Here is a 22620-nt window from a genome sequence, read left to right as displayed (position 1 = left end):
CCTAAATAAAAAAAATACACAAAGGGAGAGAAGAACAAAATATTTTCACAATCCAGGCTACTCCCAACCTGTGCAATAAATGCTGTGTGCTCACATGTGTGCTTCTAAGCCTCAGTATACTGTTCTCTGTCTGTGTGTGGGTATTAGCGCACACGCATGTGCGGCTCCGTATGTCCTGATGTTTCCCAGCTGTGTTCCACCACTAAACAATATCTCATTCAAAGCCACTGCTACACCTCTCTCTCTCTCTCTCTCTCTCTCTCTCTGTCTAACTTCTCCCAAAAGCCCTGTGTCTAGGCAACGAGTTGTAATCAAGACATGTGTATACAAACTTTCCTGTATAAAACAGAACAGGCGGAGAGAGACACGTTTCACGTCAGATGGGGAACAGCCCAACAGAGTTTCCTTTCCCTCCACAGATAGGATGCATATTTTTAAAAACGCACGTCACAAAGGTGGGAAAATTCCATTTCACGCTTTTCGCCACCTTCCTGGCTCACGCTCAACCAGCCGTGGATGTCCAAACCATTTCAAAAAGCTTATGTTGACAGCTTAAATATACGCTGCCACATGCCCGTTCTGTCCTACAAAGCCCTACTGTGGATGTCAAAGACTGAAAACGAAACAAATGATCATGCTGTATTTTTCAATCCTATCACATAACTTTGTTACAAATTTAGTGTTTGATTTTATTACTGCATATTTATTTACACTTAAAAACAAAGCTGAAAAATGGGAAACATACCAGGAAACGTGCTGGGTCTCAGTCCCGTGGCTAATGGTGCAAAGTTTCTCTTCAGGATTAATAATAGTTGGATAGACACTCAGGGTGGCACTTGTGTTTACAATAGGACGAGATCTGGAAAATAAATAAAAGACAAAACAGCTTGTAGTATCTCTTTATTATCATTTTCTATGTTGGCAATATCTCTGATTCGGACTCACCTGTACAAAATAGCGGCGTCTGCACCAAACGCACCAACAATGAGATCTGCATTAAAAAAAGATGGAAATGAAACTTAGTATCAGACTAGACTACTCAGACTTGCGGTAGCCGGAAAGATTTTCACTCGGCGGGCTATAGTTTCTCACCCGGGTAGCCGTTGTAATCCAAATCTTCACCTCCACGAAGGGCGTATCCGAAACTGGCAGGTAAATGTGATGATACAGATGAAGCCCATTGGCCAGCGATCACCTGAGACGGCTTTTCTCGGAGACCTCCAGCGAATCCATTATAGACGAACACCAATCCTTGTTTGTTCTCCCCACCGAACGGACAACTGATGGCCACATCTGCAAAGTGAAGATGACAGAATATAACTATCAAATCTTTAAGCCCGTATGTAGATATAAGAAAGTATAAAAGATGTGAATGCTCTAACCGTTGTAGCCATCTTGGTTGAGGTCTCCGAGAGGAGCGATGGAGCTGCCAAACCGGCCGAACATATGAGTGCCGGTGAGGTGAGGTAGCTGAGGCGTGAGGTCCAGAGGTCCGTTCTGCAGGTACACGTAAACCCGACCCAACTCCTCCAAACGCCCATCAGAATCTCGAACCATGAACATGGGAGCTCCAACTAGCAGATCTGTCATACTGGAGGGGACATTAACCATAAATTTAAAGGAACAGTTCACCCAAAAAATAAAAACTCTGTCATCCTTTATTCACCCTCAAGTTGTTTTAAATCTGTAAAAATGTCTTTGTCCTTGAACACAGAAAAAGATACTTGGTAGAATGCTTGTAACCAAACAGTTCTTGGCCACCATTGACTACCATAGTAGGAAAAATGTCTTTGTTCTTTGTATATTTTGAAGAATGTAGGAACGCAAACCATTCTGGGGCACTTTTGACTACCATTGTAATTTTTCCTATTACATTTTTGAGTGAACTGTCCCTTTAAGAAACCACTTATACAGAGTGAAACTGAGCAAAATATAATATAAAAATCCTTTTCACATTCATGTTCACTTACCCATCGTTGTTGATATCACCAACTGCCACCGCATGACCGTAGTAGGATCCCATCTGAAAAACGTCAATGTCAAACGTCTTTAAAAGGTCAACCCAAATCTCACAAACCAACTGATTCCCATGCCTGGTCTGAACGTTCTCCCTTCTCATTTTCAACATCTTACCCACCGCTGTTACCCCGATCTGAATAATAAACTAAGTATGCAAGTATCTTCTCATTCTAAAAGGAGGCTATTTTCACGAAACTATGGTTACGTGGAAACGTTGTGTAAGGTTCTTATGAATGCCACACGAACAGCAGCTTTGCATCGTTACGCCTACCACACAAATTGACATTTATTCCAATTGCGTATGATTTTCGGTGTATGAAAAGAGCTCTCTGAGGACTCAGATGTGGCTCTGTTCTCCAGCCCCCCGAGGTGGGCACACGCAGACGCGATCTGATTGTATTTACTCAGCTGAAGCAATCATAGCAAGCTCCAACAATTTCCATTTGCAAAACCGTGGTGCTCGAAAACTGCCCGTAAGCTCTCGCCTCAAATAATCATGTTTCCTGCCAACCACCGAGCACTCCAGACCGGTTTAAAGAGATTGTTAAGGAAATGATTTTGCTTATGTCATCAGTCCATAAAAATCAGGGTGGGAAAAAGTTTTGCCGTAATCAGAATTACATAACTCTCTTTTACACCGTTAAAAAAACAAGATATTCTGGCAATAAACTGGTGACCTTTTTTCTTTTGTTTTAAAAGGGCGATACTGGTGCGGTTTCATATTAATTGTAGGCAAAAAATTGTGTGCTGATGTTATTTGAACTCTCACCTGCTCGCCAGTAAAGTTCTTCAACATGTCCAGAGAGCCATTCAGAATGGAAACCTAACAAGACAACATAGCATTTATTTTTCATCACATGCCATCGGAACATTTTGTGGTTAAAGGATTGTTCATACGCTACAGAGTGATTTCGGACAAATTCCGATTTGATGATGGATTTCACGGAACACCGAAAAGCTCATTTAACATGCATTTTGAGTGAAAAGTTCTCCGGCAAAATGTGACAACAAATTCAATCTCTCTGATGTTTTCTCTCACCTGCCCGTGTAGTTTTAGTCCTCTGGGAACTCCAGTCACAATGTCTGAGAGACGGAAAGCAGGCATGCCAACAAAACACAGGAAAAGAGCAAGATTTAGTAGTGGAAACATGGAAACGTGCGGGTTTCACAGGAACTCTTAGGGCGATTAGGGCCAGAATCCCTCCAAGGGCTCCATTTACGAATTTGTTTAAGTAAAAAAAAGTGAAATCCCAACACTTCATATGATTTTATGTATACTGCTAATGAAACCATGATCATCTAGTCAAACTATTTAAATGTACCATAGACACACAGAGGTTTATTTTTTAACAGGTCAAACCATTCACCTTCTTCAACGCCTCCACTGAAATTGCCCACAGCCACAGAGTAACCTGTTAAATGAAACAAACAAAAAATAAAGATGATGACACACGTAAATAATGCAAACCACAGAGTTTTTTCAACCCGTAATGGCAGCATCATCTGCTGACTAATAAGGGAGGGTGGCAATTCGTACCCATGTAGGTGTCGTCAAAGGTGATTTCTTTTTTCTGTTTGGTCTGAATGAGCCCGTCCACCGATGTGAGGAAGTATCCTGGGTAATAAGCCTGGACTATTTTTTCTTTGACTGCTGTGATCACTTGACCTGGAGAAAATGTTAAGAAGTTGAACTTATAGTCTTTAGCCATTCCTTCCCCCACATTTAGAAGACATGAAAAGACTGAAGAACTTGAACCGAAATCATTCATCTGATGTTAACACAACTCGCTATGGTCAAACAAGTATGAAAAATAAAAATAATATTGGTGTTTATTTTGAATTCCAACCTTGCCAGAAGTAACTGCCAGGTCCTCCAAGCACCACCTTTCCTTCCTGTAACATAGCAACAGAATCTAGGTGAGAACAGCAGATGCAATAGCAGAATGGTCCATAGCATTTCTGAACTACTTCATTCTTTTCCGAATCCAAAATTTCTCACCCGCGTAAAATCAGCACTGAATCCGCCCTGACAATAACCTTGTTCTCTTCCTCCATGGAATTCTGCAACAGGTACACATTCGTTTCAGAAAGCATCACCTTGCTGTGTTTTTCAATACTACCCATTAAAATTCTTCTGATGTGGATACAACAGTTAAAGCGATGGTTCACCCAAAAATAAAAATTCAGTCATCATTTGCTCACCCTCTTGTCATTTCAAACCTGTATGACTTTCTTTCTTCCGAAGAACACAAAAGAAGATATTTTGAAAAATGTTGTTAACTGGACCCCATCCGCTTGCATTGGTTTTGTGTCCATACGATATAAGTGAACGGGGTCCAGTGCTGTTCGGTTACCAACTTTCTTCAAAATATCTTCTTATGCGTTCTGCGGAAGAAAGAAAGTCATACAGGTTTGAAATGACAAGAGGGTGAGTAAATGATGACAGAATTGTCATTTTTGGGTGAACTATACATTGAAGTAAAATGCACAGCATCAAACCAAATGTTCAGAGACAAGCCCACCTGTGCGACACGGAGCATATTCCACAAACTTGGTGAAATTTTTGACTGACAGATAACATGATCCGGTAGTGTCGGCATGGGGCGTGTTCTCCATGCCCCTCCATGAGTACAGAGGAGCACAAGCCTAGAGGAAGGATAATACTAGGTTATAGGTCACCTCCATCAAACGTCAGAGAGGTTCACGGAAAAGGTAAATCAACGGTACATCTGGAGCAAAGTAACCATGACGCTGAATGTGTGGGCTTTTAATGTTCCACAGAAATGTAATATTATCCGGATGACAGGAAAATTCAAATTATAACAAAGAAAACTGCAAATTATAACAAAACCAAAAAAAATGTATTATTGAAAATGAATAGAGCTAGATCTTTGAGATACATTACTGATGTATTGTATACAGCTCCCTGATACATCTAAAAAAATACAGTGGAGATTATTCAGACTTCTACAGACTTCAAACATAAATGTTCAGAGTTTTGTTGGAATTACATAATTTCGCAACATAATCAGTTTTCTTGAACCGCAGGATTGTATGGCTATGAATTTAGACTCTAATACAGAATATATGTCTTGTGTAAAACATCTTACCAGGACACTATCTTCATGGACTCGTACTGTTGCTCCGAACCACTGGTGGGATTTGAACTCTCCCTGCTGCGGTGTGAAGTTCACCGTCAGGTTTAGATCACCTACAGCCAAAAACAAGTGAAAAGACAAACTAAGAGATGCTTCCACGGCTCAGATGGTTTTAGAATGAACACACCATAGTTACTTCATTAATCTGAATAAATGTCTTCAGGTGAAAAAAATGAACAGACTGCCCCATTAGTTCCTCAGACTCAGGTGACCTGTGAGGTTAAAGGTCAGCTGAAAGAGTACCGGCACTCAAGAGGAAAAGACAGATGGTCACATATGGACTGAAACTGGATTCATAATCAAAACAAAGGTGACATGTCCTGACCAATGAGAGAGGTGGAGACCGTCAGAGCTCAGGTTCAACAGCTGAAGGTTTGTTCAGCAGACCAGAACAATCAGATTTCACTCCATAATGTTCAAACTCACCACAAAAAGCTCTCAAAAATGGGTCACTTACAATTTTACTGTCAAACTGAACTTTGCCACAGAGCATTCTCCATTTGCACCATCATTTTATGCATGATGCAATATTTGATTGGGGGGTGAAATATGACAGATCTTTGCGATTCATGGGAATCTAATTCATGAGTTTCACCTAACTGGCAGTAACATCCCCTACAGTCGTATTTTGTCTGGCTCAAAAGGGGGCGTGGCCTAGGTGAGGAAACAGTGCCAGGAAACCTCATCCAAGCAAAACAGGGGCTCGAGCTATCTGTCAGATAAACGCTCTCGTTCTCTCCTTCAGTTCACAGCGCTCTTCACCTTCCTCTTCCTTTTCTCAAAGCCCGTCATCCCTTTCAAGGAATTCCATTATTTTCTCTTCCCTGTCCTAGTTACTATCTCCCACTCATTCTTTTACTATCATGTATTGCTTTTTTATCTATCTCTACTTGTCAACTCATCCTATTTCTTCCAAACTACCATAACACACATACAGACATCGACACACATGCCTTCCTTTCCCTAGACGTCTGTTGTTTCCATCTCTGAAGGATCATGGGTACCCCAGTAGGAAAGCAGTGGGGATTACAGCCCTTTAATAACATTAGACTTATAAGTCTTATGGTCACCTCCAGGGTGATCGAATTCTCCCACTCCGTTTCCCTTTTTTCAAATCCTGCCTTTCCCTTGTGCTCTGCCAAAGTAAAGAGGGTTGAAAAATCACGCAGGAAAACCAGCAGCCCTGCCCCTGCGCAACTCCTTACAACTGAAAACTATGAAATGTGTGCGCAATGTGCTCCCAGACACTCCAAGACATGAAGACACTCCAATAAGATGCCAGCTAATGTAAATCTGCTGCCGGTCGGGCTGGACGGCCTGTGGGAAGAGAACCAGTCAATGCCAGAGGAGGTGGAGCGTTAAAACTAACAATTATCTCACTTTCCACATCACGCTTGAAGAGTGCAGCTGGGATGATAAAGCTCAGCGGGGACGAGGAGGAAAACTTTGAGGAGAACTACACAACACTTGGGTCTTCAAGATCTTGGTTTTTGTATCAGGACTGCCTCCATTTCTTGAGACTCAACATTCCCTCTATCCGTAATCCTATGAGTGCTCACCATCTCGAGCCAAAAAAAACACGTGCAAGACTCTCATGGGATGCCCGGGGTGAAGAGGTCACACACACCACTCTCTCTCTCTCTCTCACTGCGGTGAGTGAGGTATCCCATTAGTAAAACATCAGACCTGTGTGAATAAGGGCGAGACAGGGAGGGGCATCGGAAGGCACGGGGCACATGGCTAAATTCAGTCATCACATCAAGTGTCCTCTGGGAGATGCCAAGAGAAGGAAATGAGAAAAGATAAGAGTCAGCATCCCTCCCCCTCACTCAGCTTCTCTCCCTCGTCATTCTCTGTTATTTTCTTATCAGGGACGAAGAGGAAAGAGGTTAGATCTTGAGACGTGATTAGCTATCAGGGACGTGAGGCTGGAGGAAGTACTATGTGACCCTCTCTTGACCCACTTAGAGAAACCGACGTGCATTAGCAACCGCTGGGTCAAGCCCTTTTTCAGGTGGTGAATATGAAATATTCACTTAGTGTTAATATGAACAATGCAAGTGCAACATCAAGGATTGCTGAGGTCAAAAATGTTGCCAATTATTTTCTCCATATAGAAAATGTAAATAAACGCATAAACCATTCAAGCAGATGGAATGCTTCTATATTTGTTTGTAGATCAGAGATTAAAGTTGCAGTCTACCTGTCTGTTTTACACTTCTCAAAATATCATCCGTTTCAAATCCGTCTGTCAATCTGATGTATTGACTTCTAATTTAATGATCATTGGATAAACATTGACCTCCGAGACTTAACCAACCGCTGCAATACATCACACATCACAGAGTATTACCTCAATTCAATTTCCATCTACCGCTCGAATATTAAGTTAAGCCAAAATAAAATTACGGTTTAATTGAAGTCAAATGTAATAGGAAGGACGGCCTTGCATTTGTAAGATTCATAAGCACGCATTGCCTTTATTAAAACCACCCTGCGTAGAAAAGGCCCCTCGCAATTTTACCAAAAATCTGCTATATGCAATGACAAGGATGGATATTTTCCATAACTTTCGGTAATGTATAACAGCGCAGCATACGTTTCAAAACTAAAGATAAACCAAGCCACACGTCCCTGTAAAAGGTTTTGCCAAAGATTTGCTGGAATATCTGTGTGTGTGTGAGTAATAGACAGTAAATCTGGATTTTCGCAGCACTTTCACTTTGCAGGAAGGAAGCCAACAGTCGGGAACATTTCACTGTCCCCCTGACATGTGTTCTACATACTCAACTTGGATCAGTTCTTAGCACTCAGTCCACATCAAGAAAACAGACACTTGATAGAGTGCATGTTGTGGTCCGCGTTTATTCCTGGTCACTGTAGTGCATGGAAATTTGAAGCCTTGAGATTTACATATTTCGTTTTACCACAAGAGATGACTTCAAAGACCAATGATGATAAATATGCAGGAACTAATAAGACGACCACAGAAAACTGACCTATACAAATTGCACTACACGAACACTTTCAGCTTTTGCCTATTCCAAACCTTGTTTACAAGTAGCTAGCTTTAATGTTCTTCTGAAAGAGAATCCTTGTTGAGAAACTTTCAGAAAATTTGAGAAAGTTCATGTCGAGTCTGCTTTCACCTCCTTCCAAATCCCGTCTTCCATCAGCATCACAGAAAACAATCCACACAATGAAAGGTGAAGGGCTGTGTGACCGAAAGGTGCTAGCTTCCAGGAAGCCACATAATGGAGGGAGCAGATATCCATCACCACAGGGATTGTTTTTAAGGGGATATGGGAACTTAAGTGACTGGATCTACTTAAGAGTGCTGGTAAACAATTCTGAAGTTCTCAATTTGGAGGTACAAAAGGGTATTTATTCACTAAATATTTCCTAAACTTATCAAGACTTTCTAAACTAAACATGAAAGTGATTTCTAAGGCTGTTTAACCTAATCGTGTGTTAAATCAGGTCACTGAAACTTACCGTATGGATCAAACTCGATGCTGCTACAGTTTGATTGGTCGAGACTCCATGGACAGTAGAAGACAGATCCTCCCTCTCTGATGTTGGGCTGGCTGGTGTTGGCTTTGGGTGCTCCAATTATAATACTCACACTGTTCAATGGAGAAAAAAGATGAAGGAAGCCGTTAGCATACTACGAAGACCATTTATAAGACGAAAACAAATCTAAAAGTGCCCTGACACAAACAGGGCTATGGGGAACTTTGGATTTGAAGTCTAAACTAAAGATAACATCTTAATGTTCCTTTTTACATTTTAATAGGATTATAAAGACAGACTAGAAACTAGAAGAGAAATGCTGATGATCTGTGAGGAAATGGACTGGCTACTAATCCACAGTACACAGTATACACATTATGCAACAGTGTGGCCATGTGCAATCGTCCAGTCCCACTGGGTAATAAGTCAATGAGAAAACAAGAGCTGAGACTGTGGAGTCTGTGGTGGACCTACAGATGGTTTTCTTCAGGGTTATTACACACACACACACACGCGCGCGCACACACACGCACTACACAACAACACGCATGTGAAAACACATCCTCCAAGCACTGCACATATCAAAAACCATACAACCCAACAAACTTTCAACCATGAGGAATAAACAATAGTGGTTGGTTGGCCAGGAAGAGACATACTCAAATTAAATTTTAAAATAAAAATGTGAACACTGTTTCACTATAAAAGACTTGGCCACGATGCTTTGGGTTTGGGTGGTTGCCAAGATAATGCTTTGCAGTTGCTAAGGTGTTCTGAGGAGTTTTTGGTGCATTGCTATGGGGTTGAAAAAGTGCTTTGGGTGGTTGCGAGGATATTGCCAAGACCTTCCTGTCCTCATATATCTATTTATAAGGTTCTGGTTCTTAGGTGCGCCTCAGATCTCCTCTTCTAGCATAGGCAAGGTTGAAAATAGCCTGAGGGGACCCTTGTTGGGAACATATTCATATTTGTCAACCATATCTGCTATAAATGAAACTACATTTGTGTAAGAAGAACTTTGCATAGCATTTGGAGGCTGTAACGTGGAAAAGAGATGGAAATCCTCTGCATTTTAAACTGGAACTCCTTGCCCCCTTAGTTCCAGCCTTGTATACGGGTTATATAATATAGGTTTCGCTCATGATGGTGACACACTCGCTGAAATTTAAGGTTTGGGGTTTTGTTTTAAAGCAACCGTAACTAGTGCTGTGCCTTGTGTTTTTGCAGTGGATCATATTTAGGCTACATCTGAAACAAGCTCCCTCAGAAGTACCCAAAAGTGAGACGGATACTCCCAGTGTCCCTGCTCTTCTAATCTGAGTCTAATTTTCCAAGAGCCTGTGTGGATTTGTGCCGCCATGACCTCATTGTCTGTAAACTTACTATCATCTTTCCTGTCATTAACCCTGGTCTTTTGAGAGCAGGGGGTGGGGGGTGTGGAGGTGTTTGTCAGAGGGTACTAGGGGCATCTCTTGGGGGGGTCAAGGTACAGGAAGAGAACACCCTTTCCTGCCCCCTGGGCTGCTCTCAGTGACGCGTAACAGAGGGTTTCCTTACAATGGCTGCATTCAGCGAACGCTTCGGTCAGTCGTGCACTCAAGCCCACTTTAGATGCACTACAGAGATAGAGTCCTGTTAGGTAAGACCAGATGACCACTTGAAGCACAAACAGCTGCACAAGCAAAAAACAGACTGTTCAGGGTATCACACATGAGAAAACTAATAAAAAAATTATTATATTATTACTAAAACAAAATATTCTCTTATAAATATCATTATAAAAATGTCAAAAGTTTCTCTTTTTTTTGTAAATTTTACAAAATCGTTTAAGACTCGTCTTTTTCACATTAATACATTTATGAAACCTTAATTGAGCCAGCTGAAAATTGTACATGCAACAAGTCCGTTCAGATTTTTTTTGCAGTGATACTACTGTCAATCTTCTTGTTAAACTTTTTCTCAAGAGTGTACTGTAGTTATTTCTAAATTGATCTTATTTTTGAAAAATTAAGGACAGTCTAAGACGAAGCTGACCACACTGTATGTGACAAGAGTGAACCAAGAGTGACCAAACTTTACTGATGTCTATAGTTTAACAACTTAATCTTTACAGAATGTTTGTTTCTTCCTTTTCTTATCACTACTAAACTTTTAAATCCCAAAGCAAATTTGGTTATACAAAACAATAATAAAGAAATGCAAAAATGTAAAAAAATCATGAAAAAACAGTAGAGCACAAATCATGAAAAAAGTGCAGATGCTCCATTTGTTTTTCCAAAAGGAGGTGGGGGCAACCAAAACAAAGGCCTTTCCGGCCTGGAGTGAGTATCCCATTTTTCCACCACGTGTGGACCGAGAGACCATCCCTAAGGTGTCAGAAAGCTCCGGCTGTGGTGTAATGTTAATTCTAGACTGCCATGATGCTCTCCCCTAGGAATTTAGAATGAACAAGTATATCTACCACCAAACTGGATGATGTCTAAATGTCAAAACTGAGAAATGAACAGGCTGGTCCACCTCAATTGAACCCCAGCACACCAGAAATGAACTCGCATGCACAAATCTGATGAAATGTTATGTTGCTATGATGCATGCGAAATGTGAAATGCATCAACAGCTGCAAACCCTCCAACTTTCCCAAGCGCTTCCAATCTAATCTAACTTCTCAAGTTCTGGAATGTCATGCACTTTCACTACTGCTTTGGCTCACAAGTGTACAGTTACAGTATTTATAAGCATTGCATTTTTTTTATTCAAAAGTATGAATGTTGTTAGCACTTTGGAGTAGGCTATGCAAAACACAACAAATATCCATTTATAATATAATAAATAATTTAATATAATATAAAAATAAAATATAATAATATTTCAAAAAATATATATATATATATTATAAATATATATATAGCTACACTATTTAGTACTCCCCCTCTATTTAGTACTTTAGTATTTAAACTTCACATGTGCCGCTTTATAAATAACATGCAGCATTAGATTCACTTTCAAATCCATTTAACAGGAAACTCAGAAATGCAAAACGCTTTAATCAGCCCAGTTGGAAATGACTGTATCTTCCGTCTAACACTGACGGAAGTCCGAAAAACCGTAAAACCGTAGTTTGATACTGATCTGAAAGAACTGTAAATAAGAAACAATTAGCATGTAATGGGATTTATCTTACAGGGGATCTCACGTCTCCTAAATTTCCCTCTTTTCCCCGCTAAGCCCTTAAATGTCGAGCTAACATTAGCATAATGATAAGAGCCAGATTGCTTTTGGCTTAGATGCTAGATTTTGCAACGGCTCTGCATAAAATAAGAAAGACTACAGGAGGCATTTTAGTGGAGAGAATACTGGAGTTCTGACTTTGATTAAAACAATCTGGCTTGTAAGAGAACAACAGAATGCTGTTCTAGATGCAAGGAGAACAAATTATTAAACTATTATTAGCAACCGTAAACCGCTGAGCAGATTTATTGCAAAAGTCAAAAGGGGTTACCGCGTCAGCTGAATCACTGAAAATAAGCGTGCGGCATGCAGAAAATATTACGATTACAGTTCTACTTTTACCATAAAGTAAGTTATATTTTCTATATTTCTTTCATCTGCATTGTAAAGCTAAAGCATAAAAACACCACTCTTTTCTATGAGAAAATCTTAAACAACTTTAAATATTTTGCAATAGAGGGTGTTAACCCACAAACCCAACTGTTAACAGTCGATGATACAATATCCACAACAGGATATTCAAAACAAGAGTTGGACTTAATCTTATCTACAATGATCTGAAAAAGAATGTTTTTCTTTGAAATAACTAGGGTATAATCTGGTCAATTTAAGTGGGATAGTTCACCCAAAAATAAAAAGTCTGTCATCGTTTATTCACCTTTGTATGATTCAAAACCTGCACATGTGAAACACAAAAAGATGATATTTTGAGAAATGTCTGAGTGGTTTTGTGCCCATACAATGGTAGGCAATGGGGTCTAATGTTGTTTGGTTACCAACCAACGTTCTTTAAAATATCTTCTTTTGAGTTTTTGCACAAGAAAGAAACAAGTTCACATGAGGATGAATAAATGATTAAAGAATTTTTCGTTTTTATTGTTGGGTGAACTATCCCTTTAAAGACAGGAGACCGCTTAAATGCCATTGTGGTGTCTCTGAGAGAGACGACCACCGTCTCGAACCAAAGTCGCTAATCAGCAGAGGCAAACACCATTCTTTGTGCACCGCTAATTAAGCTAATTGAGTTAGTCTGGAATTTAGCCTCAGATATTTACTGCAAAAATGCTAAGCTTAGATGCTCACCGCTAAGGCTAAAGATGTCTTAACACTGCAATATCAACATGTCTGAGGTTTGGTAATCAGACCCGAATTAAGCTATAAAAATGAATTGACGTACCACAGATAACATCTACTTAAGTTGTGGCAACGAAACGTTGGGTGAAAGACGCTGATAGTGCAAAACTAAAGGCACTAATTGGCTCATGGATATCAGATGGCAAATTCTTGCTTTACTTCCCACTTTTAAACATGTCTCCACCCATTCCACACTTCACTGTGTTCCAGCTGTTTAGCTTATGTGACTTGAACGCTATTATAATTGCTTAAGCTTTCCAGGAAACCCCATTGGTTGGATGAAGGGCATGATAATCACAATCAAACTAAATGCAAAACCTTCGCTTGCCTCCGTCATTACATATGGCATTGTAAATGAAACAGTACACAGCCAGTGATGGACGAAAATTTAAGTAGGCACAACTGGGACTTTTTGGTAAGCCATGTCCCAACCCTGTGGGCTTAAAAAAAGAAATAAATCAAGCTAAATGCAATGCAATACACGTGCCAAAATAATTTATTAGAGACTTCCGTCATTTGTGATTGCTCCAGCTTTTCCCATGCCCACCAGACGTGCATAAACAAGACCATGAGGTTTCAGACTGATTGTAGTTTGGCCTTAGGAGCATTTCTGAAACGCTTTGCAAACACAGTTGGTTAATCAGGCCATTCAGAGGCATGTGGAATCTGAATGCCGTTATTAGCAAAAAAGGTTATGGTGGCAACACACCATGTTCTCACACAAGATGTGGAAGTGATCCAAAACAAATTTTAGGCCTTTGCAACTCTTCTACATCAAGGAACACGCACTGACCTCGATGAACCGACGTTCTCGAATCAAAGAAAGCTCAAGTGAATTTTAAGGCCCGGATGGTTCGTTTTGGGGTGTTTTCCTTTGTGAGACGCCAGTGGGCATTAACACAGATTCCTGTCTGTCTCTGTATCGTTAAGCAGCTAATAATGAGACGGATAAAAGCAGGATAAAGAAATTCTGTCCACCGTCTGCTCTGTGGAGCCGATCCGCACGTGATCTGTTCTGCTGTCTGGGAGCCGTGGCCCGAAGATGATGAGCAAAGCAGTGACCGCTGGGTCAGCTGGCAATGAGGGATGAAAGCTCACTTACAAAACCAAAGCGCCAGGAACTCTATGGAGAACTGAACAGTAATGAAGGGAGACAATAGAAACCAATATCTTAATCTCACAGTAATACAAAACAAAATGAATCTCATACACTTATATTGGGAGGCTAAATTCACATTGTTTACAATAAGTTTTAATGCATTCATTTCTAAACTGTCTAAATGCATCCGTTGTATTAAAACTGAGATATTTGCTGCGTCCGAAAATGAGTACGAGTCATGAATAGTATGTCTGAAACCTCAGTATGCAAAAAACAGTATGCGAGAAATACCCGGATGGTCTACTACTTCTGCCGAGATTCGAGAATGTGGATCGGATGGACACTTTTCTATCCCATGATGCCACGGGAGCTGAGCAACGGTCAAATTTCAAAAGTAAATCAAATAAATATAGCGGAAAACTGTAAGGTGGACGTACGTTTTTAATGTAAGTGCCAATAAATGAATTTTTCGCGACTAAATTATGTTTTTATCAATGCTCACGTATAGGTTGTTGTTAATACGTCATAGGTCAAACAGCATAAGGGTCACATGACCATAAAACATGGAGGACGCAGTATGTCCGAAATGTATTCATACTACTCCCACTCATACTATAAAGAATGTAGGGCTGTCACGATAAACCGACAATAAATATCACGTGATTTATGCACAGATTTTGAGTGAAGTACGGGAAAATGCTGCTGCATCCGAAAGCCAGAGGGCGCTCTCGTGCGGAAACTCCAAATACGCACTCAGAAGAAGACCATAACACCTTTTAGAATCTAGGAAATGCCTATGGACATCTTTTTATCACTGTTACTCAAGCCTCATCAGGTATTTTGATGATAATAAAGTAAATCATGTTTGACGGGTGTTGCTTTTTCAAAACCACATTATAAGCGACTCGCACTGCTTTTAGATCGAGCAGCATTTATCACTGATCCCAGAGACATGCTTCACGGACAAGCTACGCATTAAAAAAAATATCGACACATTGCATATCGCAGCCAGCTCGATTACAATAGGATTGAGTGGTATCGCGATAAATTATCGTGCAGCTCTAATAGAATGTACTGTTTTAACGGCCGATAGGTAGGAACTTATTCAAATTCAGTACGTACTGTCACAGTATGTGATTTCGGACGCAGCAATTGAGATGTAGCTTCTGCAACACCTGATAGGACAGAAACTTTTTCAAAATCTTGGCCTGGGCGTTTGAATGTTCCAACATGTGATAACAATGCACATGTCAAATGTACAAGATCTTGTAAAACGAAAAATGCACCTATATAGTGTCTGCTGCGAGGCTGTGCTGGTTTGGAATAGCCGTTAAAAGTGCACACATGCCTTCAGCTGTTGATCTGTTAAACATTCCCATCCCGTTTTAAAGATTTTAATGTCACCACAAAAACATTTCCTCCCAGAGGATATGGTCCAATTCAGCATCACTGCACCAGGTGCAGAGGGGTCAGCCAGATCTAGTGTACTTGGCTCGCTGCACAAACAGGCATCTAGTGTTGAATTATTTGATATGCCAATTAAAGTACTAACAAACCAGAGGGAAGTTAAAGTGGAAGCATAAGAACGGCAAACTGAAAGGTGTACTGTAAAGAGAAAAGTGAGTCAATGTTCAGTTGCAAAAACTTTATTTTCCACATCAAACATCCTCAAGTTTATATAATTCCTGTATAGCTTTCTAATGGCACTTTGTGTGGTTACATTCTTCTGTCTTATTGGCCAGTGAAATAAACATACATTACTTTTATGCCAAATGCATGTAGATTTAACACAAACTGTCCTTAAAGGGAAAGTTCACCCAATATAAAATCCGGTCATTATTTACTCACCCTCGAGTTGTTCCAAATCTGTATGAATTTCTTTGTTCTGATGAACACAGAGAAAGATATTTGGAAGAATGCTTGTAATCAAACAGTTCAAGGCCACCATTGACAACCATAGTAGGAAAAATTACAATGGTAGACAAAGGTGTTGTAGAATTGCTTTCCTACATTCTTCAAAATATCTTCTTTTGTGTTCAGAAAAAAAAAGTAATTTTTCCTAAAATGGTAGTAAATGGTGGCCAATAACTGTTAGGTTACAAGCATTCTTCCAAATATCTTTTTCTGTGTTCATCGGAACAAAGACATACAGATTTGGAACAACTTGAGGGGGGAATTAAGACAGAATTTTCATTTTTGGGTGAACTGTCCCTTTAAGCATAAAAATTAATGCACTAATATTGACACTTTTTTCAATTTTGCACAATTGTCACACCACAAAAAAAGAGCAGTTTTTTGCAATCAAACTGTAAACGAACAATACGTTGGAAAAAAACATCCATCAGCTTATTCAACAGGGAAGAATCAGCCATGTTGTTCAACTATAGACCTCATTTTCATTTATTTTCAATTGGCTGCACAACAATTTAAAGCACCCCACATCATTAACTAAACACTGTTTGTTTTTAGCTCTTAAATCTCCTGATACCAAATTGTAACCCCAACCCCCCAATAAGCTATAATTCACACATTTACAGACACCAGTAAACATCCCATTGTAAGCTGTGACTGTTGACACCTCATGAGGAGTATTCACCATGGAGTCCTTTTGTTCACACTTTAAAAAAGTAAAAAGAGCCATCAACTACAATTAGCATAAATCAATCACCTTTACATGCTATACCTCATGTTCTTTGTTTTAATCCAGCAGGCCATCTAAATGGACGCTCATTGGACGTCATTGTCATTGCTTGCCCAGCAGGGGCTTTACACACCAGAACAAAACAGATGAGGAGATAATGATCTACCCAAAATGTACAAGGCTGAACAACAGAGATCTGCACTACTCTATGTGTCAACCCCGGGCCATTATGAAGCCCAAGGACTAAACGTCTGTAGTTGACTGGGCCATTTGTTCTACCATGATCGAACGCATGCATGTTTTTCAACCAGGGCGCATGTACAACCTCACACACAAGAGCCCATTATACAAGCCTGCCAGGTCCAACTACGCCATAAAAAGCAGACGACTTTTCAACGACTAAGACAAGTTAGACAACCTAACCCGAACTCCCAATCAGCGTGTATGATTGTACCCATTAACCTGCAAGGTCTAATTTGACCAAATAGACAGCGGCATCGGAGCCAAATGTCACGGGGCCAAGAGAGCTAAATGAGGTTTTTATCAAGAAACGAAGGAGCCAAAACATGACTAAATAAATACAGATTTAAGTCACATGGAAACATCGGGCTACTGAAAACAGCAAACCTTTTCTACTAAAGCACAAAGGCCTCTATTGTACAGACTCCATGGAAAACACTAGTCGTCGAAGGGAGAACCTGCGTGGAGAATAGCTTGGCAGCCAACATAACACACACCCATCTCCAGCTGGATGCAAGACTACGGACAACAGACAGATTAATCCGTTGGAGGACGAGCGATGATAAACGACAAATGAGACCTTTCTGGTTTAGCAAGAGCTCAAGGTCCGAGATAAATATTGATTTAGCAATGACCCTCTTAGAAGAGGTGAGCGTGATCAGCACAGTAAGGGCCAAACCATGATGTCACTTCCTTTCAAACACACGGTACAAGGCGTTGAGGTCATTATCAGAAGAGTCTCAACTTGGGTAATAAAGAATATAGAAGCAGGTGATAAGTTTTCATGTTTTTACAGTAATATTCCTTCCAGTACTGATCATATTGTGGCGGTAAATTTGTTGATTTTGGCGAATGCTGCAGACAGTCCTGCTCTTCAGATTCGACCGCAAGAATAAAACCGCCGCCAACAATCATCAAACACCAAAAACGTCTTTTTAAACATCATAAACACAAAAGGAATTTATGCATAAAAATACATTATTCTCTAAGAACAACACTTAGCATCTGGAGCCACGCGAATCCCAGCATGAGATACGTTCTCCTTCAATAGTTTGTGCAATCCAAACATTTCAAATAAAGGTATTTGGTTTTCTGACATTCAAACCTATATCCAGACCCTGACCTTTGACCTATCACAACACACAGGATCATCTCCTTATCCAAAAGCAATGAATGCTGAGACGAAAAATGTGGCGCTCCTCCACATCACCGTCTGTCAGGGTTTTACCTTCACTGTCAAGCATTAACTGTTGGGTCCGACAAGAGCATCCAAGGACATGGAGAAGCGTTTCGTTTTTCAAAAGATACTCAGTGACTGACTGGAAAAGCTCTAAATTCAACCCAGGTGAACACGACGGTCACGAACCAGCTACAAACAGGACAACTTTGGGTTATTTACCAGCCCGTCCCAATGAGGCCCCTAACATAAGAATGTTCTGTTCTTCTCTCCATATCCAAGGGCCATAAATTTCTCCTCCACGTATACAGCTGACAAGCCCCCTGACACTAAGATCATGAACTCTGTCCTCAGGCAGTTCTCTGTGGTGGTCTGCACGCTAACTAATTCAATTAATGTGTGCCAAGCAGTACTATTCTCCTCAGACGTACATCATGCCGATTATCAGGAACTGTTCATGGGCTAAGAAAGAAAATACAGCTTGAGAGAAAAAGAATGACAGTGAACATACCTGACATTCGATTCATTTCGAGAGAAAGAACAGAAAGTTAGACAGCTGCCTGCTGCGTTTTAACTTTAGTTTGGAAGAGTATTACTCTGATATCTACAACCATGAAAGCCATTATTTTAAATTTCATTCATACTTCATTCATTCAAGGTTTATGCATCACTCTCTCGTGTTATTTGGCTATTTTGATAATGCTTTCAGCTACAAGGGTGTAGGTCAGGACTTCCAGAATTCTGTAGATTTTCCATTAAACATAAACACAGAAAAATGTACGATTGCATAATAGGTGGTGACAAAATGAAAAGAAGGTATTTTGAAGAATGTTGGTAACCGAACAACGGTGGTACCCATTGACTTGAACGGGTTTTGTGTTTATACAATAGAAGTGAATGGGTATGCCATTGTTCGGTTACCGACATTTTTTAAAATATCTTCTTTTATGTTCTGCAAAAGAAAGAAAGTCATTCAGGTTTGAAATGACAAGAGTGCAAGTAAATTACGGAATTTTCCTTTTTGGGAGACCTATCGATTTAAGTCTGTTTTATCTTACAGGTGTTTGCATGATATAGTAAACACGAAAATATTTGCAATCAAATGGCTGATTCCTCCAAAATATGATAAACTCCGGGCTCCACTCCTTTCAACTACTTGGCAACCCTGTTACTGTATTGCGTCATGTACAGCAACCCAAAATGAAGGAACACAAAATCTAAACATTCTTTCTAAGAAGAAAACCTCGGATATCATACACCCCGCCACCCCTTCACTCAGCCTCCTGTAGGAGGCCCATCTCCCCATCCGTCCTCCTCCATGAGGACAACTCTGGGATGTGAAAAGTTCAGATGAAGTCATCGCAGAGCGGGCTGCGTCTTGCAGTGACTTCACAACTCGTAAGAACGGGAGGGAGACGTCTAGAATATTTAAGTGGAAGGGGTTTATATACCATGCTGGATTACATCATTAGGGAGACGGAGTGAAGAAGCACACGTTCATAGGTCGCACACACGCAATGACACACTTCTCTGACTCACTCACAATGTGTCATACTCCGAATCACCGACTGCTTCTGAATTTCAGACACCCAGAGCAACACTGTAGCTTTTAATAAAGGGAAAAGCAGACAAATAACCTGCCTTGAATAAGGTAAGCAACAACAAAAAAGACCAAGAGTAAAGGAGACATAATAAGAGAGTGAGACACAAAGAGAATAAAACCATTGTGGAGCCATCACGGATTCATGCTGACTAAGACCCCTCTACAGCTGTGCGCGGCTAGACACGGCCCACCAGACAAAAACACAGATGGAGATGGTTGATTGTTCTAGTCAGGGCATGCGCGAGTTAATGATTACAGCAATCATACCATCGGTCGGTGTTGCACGGCTGTCTGCAGCACAAAACGCAATGCACGGTAATGCAACCTGGGGGGAGTGAAACTCCGATGTGATTGCACTGTGATTGAATGACATGTCTTTGTGATTTCCCTCTAGATTTATGCTCTTTCATGGCCACACAGATCATATCTATAGGTCGAAGGTGATTATGTGGTCCTGTTGTCTCGACTAACAATCACCGTTAGATTACATCTACAACTAGGGCTACTCCTTTCACCAACCTTTCTCCACCCCGAGCCATTTCAATAACAGACATCCATGCGCATTAAAGGCACTTTAAATATCAAAGTTGCTCATTAAACAAAGCAGCACAAAAGCAGCGCCCTCTGACCTAGAATCAGCAGTTAAATCATAATATAGGCCAACCACAATACATAAAATACAACTTACTTTGATACATTTTATCCAAAGGGTATCGAAGCCATGACCCCGTCACTGCTAGCTGTCCATTCCAGGGATATTTATAATCTAGCAAAGGTCATTTTTGAGTCTCACACTAGACTATAGAACCAGACTCCATGCTGGCTTTAAGTGTCCACAACACATGCAATCTGGGATTATTTTGTATGTGTGGGGGGTCTTCATTCAGCCTGAGGATATCAGTCTTTTGTACCCTCTTTACCTTACTATGACATCACCTACACTCATGTTCTTAAAAAACACCACTGATGCCACTTAACCGGATATATATATATATATCATCATGTGCTCACATACACTTTACAGTTACACAAACACTTAATCACACAGGGGACCATAGCTCCCCAACTGTGGTGATATGCTTTGATCTAAATGGCAGTGCACACACTGGCTGGGGGTGTAAACAACAGTTGGGGGATACCCCTGGTTTCATTGCCCTCAGGTCTGGTGAGTGTGTATTAACCCTGAGCTCTTGAAGACTTTTAATACATTACTACAACAGAGTCCACCGTTCTGATGCGTTTGAAGGGAGGGAGAATTAAAACGCTATTTTAAAACTATAAGCAATGAATGAACAGAACGTACAAATGATCATTATTTTGGAATAAAGACCAAACCAGTCCGTTTTCAATGTTTTAAAACATTTTTAAAACATTAAGTTTCCAATCAAATAGTACGTTTTCTTGAAACTGAATAACAAACTGGTATTTTGTGCACATGGCCATAAACACTATTGTATACTTCACTTTTGAATGACGAGAAAGATGTGGCCCTTTAAACCATCCCAGGTAACACTTTTAAATCATTTGTTTAATATGAAAGGAAACTTTTAATGTAACACATATATGTCAACGAATGAAAAGTGAGCGTGGTAAGCAGATCTCTCAAGCGGACTTTTCGTTGTATTCTCTCCAAGCGTGTTAAATTTGTGCAATATGTGTGCTTCCAAAAAGCAAACTAACCTCGACCCGAACATGTAAAAGTCCACCGAGTAGCCGAAATAACTGCCGCTGGGTCCTTTATACACCGCTGGGTTGTCCACATCCAAGTTGAAGGCAACAGACAAAGGTAGAAGAAGCAACAGCGAAAGTCCCATTGGAGAGCAGCTCGTGAAGCGCAAAGCCGCCGTAGTCTTTGAACGGTGCCTTTTGGAGCCCATGGCAATCGATAATTCTGAATCCAGCTGTTTAATTCAACTTCTTCACAAAGAAAATGGGGTCACTTGAACGGAGTCCTCCCGGGATAGCGCGCAAACGACGCTGCTTCACGCAAATCTCATGCCTTGGTGTTGCGCACCGGATTGAGTCTTATTTTTCCAAGCGCTTGTGCGTATCTGCCTCTGTCTCTCCTTTCTGCGTCCTCCCTCTTGCTTAATTGAAGGGGTATTAGGAGGAGGGCGTTCGCTTCTTCCACTCGTGAAACTGTCATGGAGGTGGGGCTAAAAGTACAATTCACAAAGTGGAGATGTAGCGGGACATGGATAACTTGATTCGAATTTCATTCACCAAGTGCTCGCAAAACCAGAAACAACAACCTGTATAAAAAGAGACACATTTAACAATACGGATACGTAATATACATATGGCTTTTTTAACAGTTTTTACTTTAAAAATGTAGAATGTTTACTTAAAAATGTTTGCTTTAGAAACAGTTTAGGCCTTTCAAAATACGACAAGCGTTTTTTACGCGTAATTCTGGTGACCTGTCCAAAAGTTTATCTGTCCACTTGAAGGACTCTTTGCATAGTTGTCACAGATAGCCGAATGAATGATTAACCCTTTAAACAATGAAACAGTTGTTTTCAAAGACTGTTATCTTCCAAACAACGATCTCCAAACTTGTTGCTTTCAAACTCGGGCCTTCTCATTGACTAAATAGAGTCTATACCGATAACGCTGTATTTGGCGATGTGGTAGGATATGCCGTCATAAAAATATTTGAACCACGACAACGAATTCCGCATGTAGGTAAAACGGGATATGAATCCATTTTTATTTTGATACTTGTTTACACTGCGCGGGCCTGCACACTGAGTAAACTCTATTTTGGGGTGTGACTGTCGAGACGCACGGAGCTTGGAAATTGCGCGA

At 40.5% G+C, this 22620-nt stretch overlaps 1 protein-coding gene across 1 annotated transcript in view; it reads right to left on the bottom strand.

The window, feature by feature from the left end:
- The window catches only part of itga5 (integrin, alpha 5 (fibronectin receptor, alpha polypeptide)), a 40629-nt gene extending 18741 nt beyond the window's left edge, over window positions 1–21888 (bottom strand). Inside the window, exons 1-15 of the mRNA XM_057363205.1 lie at window positions 21493–21888; window positions 8673–8803; window positions 5130–5230; window positions 4542–4665; window positions 4019–4080; window positions 3867–3912; window positions 3557–3685; window positions 3387–3431; window positions 3059–3102; window positions 2789–2842; window positions 1971–2023; window positions 1383–1591; window positions 1093–1293; window positions 946–991; window positions 746–859 (exon numbers count right to left, since the gene is read on the bottom strand). Coding sequence (XP_057219188.1) covers window positions 746–859; window positions 946–991; window positions 1093–1293; window positions 1383–1591; window positions 1971–2023; window positions 2789–2842; window positions 3059–3102; window positions 3387–3431; window positions 3557–3685; window positions 3867–3912; window positions 4019–4080; window positions 4542–4665; window positions 5130–5230; window positions 8673–8803; window positions 21493–21689 — 1556 coding nt within the window. The 5' untranslated portion in view covers window positions 21690–21888. The remainder of the gene's footprint in view (window positions 1–745; window positions 860–945; window positions 992–1092; window positions 1294–1382; window positions 1592–1970; window positions 2024–2788; window positions 2843–3058; window positions 3103–3386; window positions 3432–3556; window positions 3686–3866; window positions 3913–4018; window positions 4081–4541; window positions 4666–5129; window positions 5231–8672; window positions 8804–21492) is intronic.
- Between the last annotated feature and the right edge of the window lie 732 nt (window positions 21889–22620).

This window comes from Triplophysa rosa, linkage group LG21, assembly GCF_024868665.1.
Source record: "Triplophysa rosa linkage group LG21, Trosa_1v2, whole genome shotgun sequence".
Lineage (NCBI taxonomy): Eukaryota > Metazoa > Chordata > Actinopteri > Cypriniformes > Nemacheilidae > Triplophysa > Triplophysa rosa.
The sequence above is the reverse complement of the archived record's forward strand: the minus strand, read 5'-3'. Positions and strand labels throughout refer to the sequence as shown.